Genomic DNA, 12,280 nt, shown 5'->3' on the forward strand with positions numbered 1-12,280 from the left:
AGGTGGCATCTGCTCTGCTCCTCTCCCTCTTCCTTTGTCTACCAGTGAGTGTCCTCCGTTATGGTGTCCTCCGTTATGGGGATGGAGCAAGTAGTACATTGTAAAAGGGACTTGTGCTGAGAAGCACCAGAGGAAAATTAGGAGATACTCATTAAAGTGGAAGGCAGCTCTCTTCTTTCCCTTCTCAATTCTGCATTCTACTCTCCCTTAAATGCCCCCACACCCAAGCCCCGAACCCTTGAGAATGCCCAAATCCAACCAGATCAGGAAAAAATAAACTCACTGGCTCCTGTATTGAGAAGACCAAGTGTGGTGCACCTTCAGGCATGTGGGATTCAAGCACACAGGAATTTCTCCCTCTCACTCAGCCTCAGCTCTGCTTTCTTCTCTATTGTCTTTGTTCTTTGCCAGGCTCCCTCTAAGTGGTGGAAAAGTTGACCTGCATGGTCATTACCACTCATCATTTCAGAAGGGACAGCCTGCTTTTCTTGGAGCATTTCTATCAAATCCTGAAAAGAAAAATAATCTTGTTTTTTCTCTTCCCGTCGCCCAAGATGCCGAAAGGAAAGAAGGCCAAGGGGAAGAAGGTGGCTCCGGCCCCTGCTGTCGTTAAGAAGCAGGAGGCCAAGAAAGTGGTGAATCCACTATTTGAGAAAAGGCCTAAAAATTTTGGCATTGGACAAGATATCCAGCCCAAAAGAGACCTCACCCACTTTGTGAAATGGCCCCGCTATATCACGTTGCAGCGGCAGAGAGCCATCCTCTATAAGCGGCTGAAAGTGCCCCCTGCAATTAACCAGTTCACCCAAGCCCTGGACCGCCAAACAGCTACTCAGCTGCTCAAGCTGGCCCACAATTATAGACCAGAGACGAAGCAAGAAAAGAAGCAGAGGCTGTTGGCCTGGGCCGAGAAAAAAGCGGCTGGCAAAGGGGATGTCCCCACTAAGAGACCACCTGTCCTCCGAGCAGGAGTTAACAGCGTCACCACCTTGGTGGAGAACAAGAAAGCTCAGCTGGTGGTGATTGCACACGATGTGGATCCCATTGAGCTGGTTGTCTTCTTGCCTGCCCTCTGTCGTAAAATGGGAGTCCCTTACTGCATCATCAAGGGGAAGGCAAGACTGGGACGTCTAGTACATAGGAAGACCTGCACCACTGTCGCCTTCACACATGTTAATCTGGAAGACTAAGGTGCTTTGGCTAAGCTGGTGGAAGCTATTCGCACCAACTACAATGACAGATATGATGAGATCCGGCGTCACTGGGGAGGCAATGTCCTGGGTCCCAAGTCTGTGGCTCGCATCGCCAAGCTAGAAAAGGCAAAGGCTAAAGAACTTGCCACGAAACTGGGTTAAATGTAAATAACTTTCTGTAAATAAAAATAATTAATGCAAAAAAAAAAAAAAAAAAAGAAAAATAATCTTGTTGGTTCTACTGGACTTGTGATACTGGACAAACCTCTATATCCAAGAGCTCAAGGCACTCCTATTGGCCCACCTGGGTCACACACTCTTCAATGAGTGCATCCCAGGATCACAGGGAGTCTCTAGGGTGCTGTGTGTGTGGTGGAGGCAGGGAGATGGCAAACTCAAAAAGGAAGAGATGGTGGACACTCGAAGCCTACCTTCTGCCCACAGGTGTGTCAGACACAATTGCCAAAGGCCACCCTATTGTCCCCTTGTTCCCCTCTCCCCCAAACAAACACTGAAAAACCCTCCTGACAATTTGGCAGTAGGTCAGTGTGGAGCATTTGTCAATTCCAGTATTAGAATGTCTGCATTGCAAAACCAGAAATGTCCAGTTCTGGTTTGGCACACAGAGAAGATTTTCAAGCCTTGGCAACTCCTCAGTGCAGGCAGTGGAGGAAATGCTCCAGCTTTGTGAAAATCTTCTCCTTTTCCTCCTCATGGAGAATAACTGTTCATCACTGCAGCCATGAACCTGCCTACTAAACAGATATGGTCTGAAAATCTGGGGACAAATGGAATCACTTTGGATACCTGTAAATTTTAAAGCCAAAGGGGTGCTCCAGGGAACCAACTACATGAAGTTCTCTGGAAGCCACAGGATGGGAGGTTTAGTGGGGGTGGAGTCGACCATTGAATTTTACATAGGCAAATGTAAGACAATCTTATCCAGAGAGAAACATCCAAACTTACTGAGATTAAGAGGATGATAGTTCAAATAACAGCTAACTGTTATTAATTGTTAAGTTCCAAAGCACTTTTCATAGATTATCTCACTTAATTCTCACAACAGCCCTGTAAGGTAGGTACCATGATTATCTCCATAAAAGGCTAAATAATTTGCCAAAAATCACATATGCAGCAAGTGGTGGCAGAGTGAGGATTCATACCTGGGCAGCTTAACTTTAAAGCCATGGTGCTAATGCACTCATTCTTTCATCCATCCATTCATTCAATGATTATATTGGATCCCTACTGCATGGTAGGAACTATTCAAGGTGCTAAAGTACAGCTGTGAACAATGCAAGTATAAATCCATGAAGCAGAGGTAGTGAGAAAGATAGTAAGTTGGAGAAAGAAGACATAAACTAGGTTAGATGGTGATCACGATTAAGGAAAAAACTAGAGCAGAGAGGAGAGAAAAATGTGCAGGGGGAGGGTCAATTCTGAGTCAGGGAACAGGCAAAGTCTCACTAAGAAAGTGGCATTAAATAAATATTTGAGGAAGTGAGGGAGCAAACCTTGCAGCTATCTAAAAGAAGAGCATGAAAGGTGGAAGAGATGGTAAATACAAAGACCCTGAAACAGGGGCAAGGCTAATGAGTTCTAGAATTAGCAAGGAGTCCAGTGTAACTTGAACAGAGTGATCAAGGAACAGAGCAGGAGGAAATGAGGTCAGAGAGGTAAATAGAACCTGGTCTTGTAGTGTAGGATCTTGCAAGTGGCTATTAGGATTCTTTTTTTTTTTGAGACAGAGTGTCCCTCTGCCACCTAGGCTGGAGAGTGCAGTGGCTCAGTCTGGGCTCACTGCAACCTCCACCTGCCGGGTTCAAGCAATTCTCCTGCCTCAGCCTCCCAAGTAGCTGGGATTACAGGCTTGTGCCACTATGCCTAGCTAATTTTTGTATTTTTAGTAGAGACAGGGTTTCACCATGTTGGCTAGGTTGGTCATGAACTTCTGACCTCAAGTGAATCACCTGCCTTGGCCTCCCAAAGTGCTGGGGGATTACAGGTGTGAGCCACTGCCCCTGGCCATGATTTTTTTTTTTTTTTTTTTTTTGAGATAGCCTGGCTCTGTTCCCTAGGATGGAGTACAGAGGCATGATCTTGGCTCACTGCAACCTCCACCTCCCAGGTTCAAGCCATTCTCCTGCCTCAGCCTCCTGTGTAGCTGGGATTACAGGCATACACCACCACACCCCACTAATTTTTGTATTTTTAGTAGAGATAGGGTCTCACTATGTTGGCCAGGCTGGTCTTGAACTCCCGACCTCAAATTATCCACCCACCTTGACCTCCCAAAGAGCTGGGATTACAGGCATAAGCCACCATGCCCAGCCTCCAGCCAGGATTCTTTTAATCAAGTGTGATGCAGCCATCAGGGTTGGAGCTTTCTAGAAAGAGAGAACAGCATGTGCCGAGGCAACAGGAGCACATAAAAAAGGAGTTGCTGGAAGATTCGTTTCAACCCACAACCAAGTAGATATTAAATTTACTTTATACAAATGTTAGGGCCGGAGCACTTTGAGAGGCTGAGGCGGGAGCATCTGTTGAGCCCAGGAGTTCAAGACCAGCCTGGCCAATAGGGTGAAAACCCATCTTTACTAAAAATACAAAAATTAGCCGGGCGTGATGGCTGGCACCTATAATCCCAGCTACTCCGGAGGCTGAGGCAGGTGAATCACTCGAATCCGGGAGGCCAAGGCTGCAGTGAGCTGCGATCGCCCCATGGAACTCCAGCCTGGGTGATAGAGCAAGACTTGGTGCAGTCCCCTCCTCCCCCTGAAACCCAATTTTAGGAATAAATACTTTTTCACTCAAGCTAAAGTGTGGGTACACCCTTCCTCTAGGATTCTCCACCAAGGAAGAAGCCATATTAGGATAATTTAGAGGTCAGTTAACCCTAGTAGACATAGTGTTTCTTAAAGGCGTGGGGCGTCAGACTGTACACAGGCTTCACATGGAATCTGATCTGTTCATTTATCCCAGTCCCTCACCCAGAACCTGAGTCTAGCCCTTCATGTTATAAAAAGAGCCAGAGGTCCAAAGAGGGTAAGTGCCTTGTGCAAAATTCTCCAACTACTTCGTAGAGGACTTTAGGGTCCTATCAAAGGCTCTTTCTAAAAAACGAAACATGATTACGTGCACACGGCCCCAGCGTTAACAAAGCTCTTTGTTAGCTGGGAAATGCCCCCCTCCCGACTCACCAGCTTATTATGTGCATAGAGTTATCTACTGAATAGCAGGAAAGTTATTGAGAAAACCATTGGTCCCTGGCTCCAGACCCCAAGGTTGGGAGCTGGTTCACGTTTTCTCTCAGAGCCGGCAGGGGGGGCACCAGGCAAGGTTTGGAAGCCGCGCCTCCCTCCCACCCCTCCCCCTTCCTCGCCCAACTTCCCACAGCCACGGCTTCAACTAAAAGTGGCCATTGACCTTTCAAGCTTTTGAGCAGTGATGCAATAGAATAGTATTTCAAAGAAAAATGTTTATCGAAATCTTGGATCCGGTTTTCCTGTGATTGTTAATTTTTTTTTTTTTTTTTAAGTAGGTCACATTTCAAGTAGGTCACATTTCGGGGGCGGGTGCGCAGACAAGGAGATGAGTTTCCACTAAGGCCAGGTGGCCTCCAACGAGGTGGCAGGTGAGAATCCCAGGTAGGGTAGAGGTGCCGGGATCCTTCCGAATTCCCGGCCCTGGGGCGCTAGCCCTGCAGGGAATGGCAGAAACGCTCTCCGGACTGCAGGAACCGCGGCCCGTCACCCAGCCCCTCACCGAGGCGCAGGTAAGGGCGCCCCCTTAGCGGTCGGCGCAGGTGAGCGGGGCGGGCCGCCGGGCATACCGGAGACGTTGGAGCGGAGGAAAGGAGGAAGGGAGGCGCTGGGTGGATGCGGGTGACAACCAGCCGGAGCGCCAGGGGGAGGGGACTAAGGACGGCCGGCGCCACTTAAGGAGGCGCTGCTCTCCTGCTCGCTGCCTTCCAGGACCGCATCAAGGGGACCGCCGCCGGTCCCCGGCCGTGAGCACCGAGCCGAGCGGGGGGTCCCGGTGCCATCAATGTGTCTTAGAGACAGAGAGGTCGGTTTCCGGGGACCCACAGTCTCTCCTGCACTCACCCCCCAAATGAGCGGCCAGGAGAGTCGCGTCAAGGGGGCGCCGCCGGACTGTTTAGAGGAACCCATCCCCCGTGGCAGGCCGGACAGCTATACTTCCCTGAACCCCGGCGCTCAGCTGGCCCGGGAAGGGGGCAGGCTCCGGCCGCCGAAACGGGGTTGACTGTGGCCGGGGACTTTTCCAGCTCGCCCCGGAGCACCCCGGGGTGTGAGGCCAGAGGCCGGCACACCCCGGCGTGCACACCGCCCACCCTGCACCGGAGCGCTCTCAGCAGGTCTTTCCTGAAGCCTCTGTATTGCGCCCGCGCCTCTTTAAAGCGGTAGCGGGGCTCGCGGTCACGTGAGGCCGATTCCTGGAAAGTTCCTGGAAAGCGGCCTCCGCGGCAGCCGGGTGGGGCGAGAGTAGAACGCCGGCTGGGGAGGGAGGCGTGGAGGGAGGGAGGCGTGGGGCGAGGGAGGCGCGTCGGGCTGGGAAGTCGCGCGCACTGGCAGCTCCTGGGACCAACATTTAACTCTTGCCAAGTCTTGTCGCCGCCGTTGCGGCTGGCGGGCCTTGGGCTTCCCTTGAAGCATGAGCCCTCTCGCCCGCAGCCACCCTCACCGCGTGGGCCGCGGACAGTGCGCGCCGGTGACCGGGGCGCACCGCCTTAGGATCCCCCGCGCCCGCAGCTCGGGAACCCGCGGCAGGTACCGGTGGAGGGGGGGCCTGAAGGCTCCGCCCCGAGGAGAATTGCCGCGGAGGGCGGCCGGGCGCGGCCGCGTGCGCTGGGGAGCAGCGGGCCGCCTGAGCGGCGGTCGGCCTGGGCTTCCGCAGCTCCGAGCGCGGGGGAGAGTCTGAGCCGCGGCTCTGCCCGGCGGCCGGGCGTTGCTGCCTGCTTTCTCTGGTCCCTTCTTGGAGTCTGGAAGTGTCTGGAGTTTCTTTTTTTTAATTTTCCCTAAACTGCCATTCAAATTAATAATCCTCCTAATAACCTGATCTCCCGCTCCTCCCCACCGGCCTGCCTCCCGCCCTCGCTCTTTCCTCCTCCCCTCTCTCCTTCCCACCTCCCGGGTCGCAGCCGGAGGGAAACCCGGCTGCAGTCCCAGGGTGGGGGTGTCCCAGCCCGGAGGGGGCGTCGCCGTGCGGTGGGGGAGGGGGTCAAGGCAATGATCCTCCGGGCTTTTGTGTGCCCTCTGCGCACAGAACTCCAGCCGCCGCCGAGCGCGGGGCTGGTCGCATCCCCGTGCATCTTGTTCCCAAATTAAACGTTAACGGGGGAAACAAGGGCAGACGCCCCTCCTCTCCCAGGCCCCTCCCGGCTCCCCCCGCCCCATGTCCACTGAGGAAGCTGCCTGGCGCGGAGGCAGCGGCGGCAGTCGCGGCGGAGGTCGAGGTAAGAGTGCGGCGTTGGTGGTTTGCACTTCCCGCAGCGCTCGCGACCGCCCGTTCGGCCCCGGCCTCGGTTCGGAGCCCCGCGAAGGCTGCGCGCTCGGGCGGATTCCTCGACAGCGCCGGCGGCTGCGAGAGCTGCCGCTACCATCCTACTCCGGGAACGGCCGCCGCGGCGCCCCCAACTCCGCCCAAGCGGGCACCGGGAAGTGGGGGGAGGGGAGCAAGGAGCCTCCCGGGTGGGGACGCGGAAGTTCCCGCACCTCCGAACCCGAGGTTGGTGCCTCGGTGTCCCCCGGCTCTTTAGGGTGGAGAACCAAGTTTGTGTGGGTGCTTCTTCCCGGAGGCCTTCGGGCTGCCCAGGTGTGAGACGGGAATGCCAATTTGGGGAATGTCTCCTGCTCTTTCCTTTAAAATTTTTTCTACTTGTCCTTGACAAGGGCCTATTCCCACTAGATCTGCAGGTGACTATTTGCCCTTCCTAGGCCACCAGTCTTTGATTTCAGGGAGTGGCCCTGGGCGGGAAGACATCCTGTTCACCCTCATCCTGACCTCCGCCCCCCACCTCCCTAGCCAACTTTGTGTCTTGGATCCCTGCTCTCTTTATCCTTTCTCTACAGCTGGGCCAGGGCGCTAACTGGATGCTTGGGGTTAAACGGTGCAGGAGCGTAGAGACGGAGGAGTCCCTGGGATTTTCCACGTCTATTTCCCCACCCCCACCCAGCCGCAGGGGTCCAGTTTGGACTGACCCAACCTCCCGCTTTCTCTTTGTAGGCAATCAGTGGGTGACCGCGTCTGCGAGGGACTTTGTCGTCAGTCCTCCGGGACCTGGGGAGAAAGAACCCCATCCCTTCCCTCTCTGCCACCATTTCGGACACCCCGCAGGGACTCGTTTTGGGATTCGCCCTGACTTCCAGGAAGGACGCGAACCGTTCTCTAACCCCAGCTCGGGCGACCACCTGTCTTTGCCGCGGTGACCCTTCTCCCATGACCCTGCGGTGCCTCGAGCCCTCCGGGAATGGCGGAGAAGGGACTGGGAGTCAGTGGGGGACCGCGGGATCGGTGGAGGAGCCATCCCCGGAGGCGGCGCGTCTGGCGAAGGCCCTGCGAGAGCTCAGTCAGACAGGTAGGGAGCCGACTGGCCGCGGCACGTGCGGGAGGGGGCGCCTCCCCAAAGACGCAGCCAGGAAGCGGGGCCGAGGTGGGAAGCCAAGAGTAGGATGGAAATACGTTTCCTTGCTACCAATCTTCGCTCCAGGGTGGGGGACCGCGGAGAGCACGCTTGCAGGGTCCTGAGTCCTTGGGAATGCGTAAGGAAAGTGGTTCTCCAGGGACTCAGGCCTGGCGGAGCGCAGAGCTCGGAAGGGGCTTCTTGGAAATGGCTTCTTAGCACGCTGGAAGCTTTACTATTTTTCGCAGCGGCTCAGGGTTAGGCGGCTCGGGCTCGAACCCCACCCGGGGAAAGCATCCGGCGCCTCCCTTTGCGCGGTGTGCAATCAGCAAGTGGGCGCCACGGGCTCCCCAGGCCCAGCGGCATCCGGCTCCCGGGCGGAGCTGCCGCTTCAGCCCAGGATCTTGGCGGCCAAGTTTAAGGACTGACACTGCCGCAAGGGCGGCTGCCTGGGCGTGGAGAGCAGGCTGCAAAGCCCCCGCCGAGCGCGGCTTTCAGGGTCGGCAAGCCCAGGGGACTGCAGGTTTCAAGTGCAGTCAGGCAATTTGCGCGGCACGCTGTCCTCTCTAAGCTTCTGTAAAAAGAAAAAAAAAAAAAAAAAAAAGGTAAAGTATCTGGCAAATCATTCTGGCTTTTCAGATCCGTATCCTAAAAGCTTACAGTTGTGGCACAGTTGAAATTTTGGTAGCAACATGGGGAGGGAGAGGGAAAATCTCCCTCGCTTGCGATTCCAGTCTTTCCTTGTGGGCCATGGGCTTTCCCTCCCGGGGAGGCACCAGCGGATTGCCAAGTATCCTGGTAATGGTGGGGGTGTGGGGAGCACAAATGTTCAAATTTCTTAAATATAGACGATCTTTGAGCCTCCTTAGAAAGCAGCATGGGCCGGGGAGGTGGTGCAGACAAATGAAATCGAGAATGCAGGGGAGACCAATGGTTGTGATTGGATTTGGATTAGGGCAAAGTCCAAAAGAGTTTAGGGAAGATTGTACACTTGAAGTAGTAATTATCACTTGGGACTTCCCATTTCTCAGTGACTGATAAGGTAGTCATAAAGCAGCGAACAGAAGCTATTGTACTAGAACTGTGCTTTTACAACAAGTACATAGCAGTGCTTTCTACAGAGCAGGCTGTTCACAGCAGACTCTGCAGTTTCTTTTTGGGGGTGGCACCAACCATCCAAAAAAGTTGCTTCTGTTTTTACTCCAGTTAAATTACAGGAGTTGGGATTTTCACTTTTTAAAGGGCATGGCTTTAATTTCTAACTTCTGATGTATTTCTAATTTACTTAAATCTTTATTTTACTGAAATAGAGTTAAAAGTATCATGCTTCATCAGCCAGTGTGGCATGCTGCAAATGTTCTTTTGGTTCATTAGAAGAAAATTTTAAGAAGAGCTTCAGAAAGTTATTTTTTACAAAAGAAAGAAAGAAAACTGGCTTGCCGTTTGTGTTTGCAAAATGGACCAACATTTTTATTAAATTTCTACCGAAAGTATTTGTGGTGGCCCCTGGTAAACTATCACTCACACAACTTTGTTTTTTAGCGCTAAAAAATTATTGCCAATTACTCGCTCTGTTCTAAAAATTATTATAATAACGGTTTTACCCTCTTTTCTTTTCCTTTTTGAACAAAAACCCCAGGATGGTACTGGGGAAGTATGACTGTTAATGAAGCCAAAGAGAAATTAAAAGAGGCACCAGAAGGAACTTTCTTGATTAGAGATAGCTCGCATTCAGACTACCTACTAACAATATCTGTTAAAACATCAGCTGGACCAACTAATCTTCGAATCGAATACCAAGAGGGGAAATTCAGATTGGACTCTATCGTATGTGTCAAGTCCAAGCTTAAACAGTTTGACAGTGTGGTTCATCTGATCGACTACTATGTTCAGATGTGCAAGGATAAGCGGACAGGTCCAGAAGCCCCCCGGAACGGCACTGTTCACCTTTATCTGACCAAACCTCTCTACACGTCAGCACCATCTCTGCAGCATCTCTGTAGGCTCACCATTAACAAATGTACTGGTGCCATCTGGGGATTGCCTTTACCGACGAGACTAAAAGATTACTTGGAAGAATATAAATTCCAGGTATAAGTGTTTCTCTTTTTTTTAAACATGTCTCATACAGAGTATCTCTGAATGCAGCTATGTAAAAGAGAACCAAAACTTGAGTGCTCTGGATAACTATATGGAATGCTTTCTAAGAATGGCTGAAGCTAATCTAATTTAAATGCGTGAAGAGGTAGCTAGGTGTTTAAAGTTCCTCCAGATACTTTACCTGAGTGATGCTTCGCTTTCTAAGGCTGACCAAGACCAGTGGATCTTTTTAGATTAAAAATAAAATGTCCCATGTAAAGGCCCAGGCGCATTTTATTAGAATGCCTTGCCTTCTTAGGTTCCTTTCTGTGAGGTCAAAGGTCCAGGCTCCAGTAGGAGAGAAAGAGCTCCTCATAGGAATGCTGAAGTGGGAGGAACCAAGCTGATACAGGCTTCACTGCAATTCGATGTGCCTGCTGATCAGAGTCTCTTTTGGGCATTTTATATTTTGCATTCTGATGTACCTAGGAGTTTTGTTAAACAGATTATGTGTATATTTACCCCACTTTATGCAATTAACCAAATCAACCAAAAAAAGTGACCATGAAGTCCTGTATTTGTCTTTTTACTACATGTATGAACTCTCCTGTGAATGAGTACTGTAGTAATCCATTTTAAGGGAGCCTTATTTGAAATATTTCAAACTGGTGCAAATGGAAAAGGCTTTCTCTTTTCCTTTAAGGCTAAAGACAAGAATGTCATGCTATACAGGTGCAACTCAATCCCTGTTAATAAAAACCAATGTAGGTATAGGCATTTTACCCTTTGAAATAGCTGTGTCCCAACCTGTTGCCATTGATTTTTTGGAAATGGCTTTAGAATTCTAATTTCCAGGTTGTCCTTGAATTGTCTAACCATGGACATAAACAGTTATCTCCCTTCTACTATGTAGAATATTTTGACTTAATTTTCTTCCAGATACAGGGGGATACCTGCCTGTTCTTCAAAGTGTTTATTTACTGCTGTTACTATTTGATTAGAATGTATTAAATAAAAAAAAACTGATTTCTACAAGTTGCACTTAATTATTTTGAGTTCTAGAGAAGGTACACGTTCATGGTAATAGAAGATTGCCATCAAAACTTATGTCAAGTGAAATAAGCCAAATATTCCACAAGAAGTAGAACATTACTTACCCTTCTCTAAAGTTATGGGCTGTACTTGCCCCGTTGGCAATTTAGAAAGCATGGTTTAGAAACTGCAGGAATTGCCAAGTGGCCTGGTCTTTTAGTTTGAGTAGGCGTAACACTGATGTCCTCTGTGTTCCCAAAAACATGGTTTAGAAATTACAAACATTATGACATGGCCAGTTGAGCAGGCATAATACTAAAGAAAAATACAGTTTTATGACCACTTATTTTTTGCTGTGTAGTCTGCATAACTGTTATAAATGTACCATCTTTTCTGGAGTCCAGACATTATTCATTTCACTGCCTTTAAAAATTTCCTGCCTAGCTATAATACCATGATGTGTCACCAGAAAGGTGGACCCTGTGTGAATGAGAAAATTCAGTTATAAATCACAATAAAACCTGCTTACTGCATATCTTATCTTATTTTCATGAAGAAGTTGAAAAACAGTTTTGTGTCTGGCAGGAAACATACTATGGATATCCAACCAGGGCCAAACACAAAAGATTGCTAGGTGTGCCTTAGGAAGAGTTTATCTGTGGCCTAAAACTTAAAGAAAAGCTAGACTTTCAGGGTTGGATCTATGATGGGGCCATGACCGTTTCATTAGGATGTTCAGGATCTGGGCTTCATTCACCCTTTTTCTCCCACTGACAACATCTGTTTAGTGTTCCATGTTTGATTTTTCTGGCAAAACTTCTACATGATCAATGCCAAGGGGCTTTGTGGAATTTCTTAAAGGTCTTTTGCATTTCTATTGTCACTGTTTTGAACACTGTATTTCTCAGTTACCAGGACCTGGGGAGGCAATTGTGGGGCATGAGTACCCGTGAAATTGGAAAGAGTTCCGAGTTATTGCTCGCAAGTGACTAATAATGAGAACGCCGGAGGATGACACAAACACCTCTGGATTGGCCATGAAACCTATTGCCTTATGTTTCAATCTTCTGTATTCCAAATAAGTTGCTAAACATCAGGAGACAATTATTTTTGGTTTTGTTTTTTATGATGACGGACATTTATGTAGTGAGTTTATTGTGAGCCAGGTTCTTACTCGGCACTTGTATTATCTCATTTAATTTTCCCAAGAATGGAATGAGCAAAGTACAATGATAATAGGAGGTTCACCTCCTGATGTGTGAGTCAAGAGGCATTCCAGGAATATCCTACCTTTTTTTTTTTTTTTTTCCTGGAAAGGAATTGGGAAGAGCAA

The 12,280-nt window shown here is 49.9% G+C and overlaps 1 protein-coding gene, 1 long non-coding RNA gene and 1 pseudogene across 7 annotated transcripts; 2 read left to right on the forward strand and 1 right to left on the reverse strand.

Moving 5' to 3' along the window:
- Positions 1–294: 294 nt before the first annotated feature.
- Positions 295–5,637, reverse strand: LOC116564631. Of its 2 annotated transcripts, none has more exons than XR_004275010.1 (3): positions 4,959–5,636; positions 3,476–3,580; positions 295–509 (listed from the first exon to the last, which is right to left on the reverse strand). It is a non-coding gene; the product is annotated as an uncharacterized LOC116564631 (long non-coding RNA). The 2 variants fall into 2 exon arrangements; XR_004275015.1 differs by lacking the exon at positions 295–509 and adding an exon at positions 2,370–2,478 and having other exon boundaries at positions 4,959–5,637.
- On the forward strand, positions 532–1,370 carry LOC116564575 (annotated as a pseudogene).
- On the forward strand, positions 4,627–10,950 carry SOCS2 (suppressor of cytokine signaling 2). 5 transcript variants are annotated; one of them, XM_032297879.1, is made up of 3 exons: positions 4,627–4,968; positions 7,440–7,791; positions 9,476–10,950. In XM_032297879.1, exons 2-3 carry the CDS (start codon positions 7,653–7,655, stop codon positions 9,931–9,933), a joined length of 597 nt encoding a protein of 198 aa, XP_032153770.1. In that variant the 5' UTR covers positions 4,627–4,968; positions 7,440–7,652; the 3' UTR covers positions 9,934–10,950. The 5 variants fall into 5 exon arrangements, with proteins under 5 accessions (XP_032153770.1, XP_032153763.1, XP_032153766.1 ...); XM_032297872.1 differs by lacking the exon at positions 4,627–4,968 and adding an exon at positions 5,732–5,983; XM_032297875.1 differs by lacking the exon at positions 4,627–4,968 and adding an exon at positions 6,060–6,669.
- Positions 10,951–12,280: the final 1,330 nt, after the last annotated feature.

Source organism: Sapajus apella, unplaced genomic scaffold (genome assembly GCF_009761245.1).
Source record: "Sapajus apella isolate SASKATOON/1434 unplaced genomic scaffold, GSC_monkey_1.0 scaffold2, whole genome shotgun sequence".
In the NCBI taxonomy this organism is placed as follows: domain Eukaryota; kingdom Metazoa; phylum Chordata; class Mammalia; order Primates; family Cebidae; genus Sapajus; species Sapajus apella.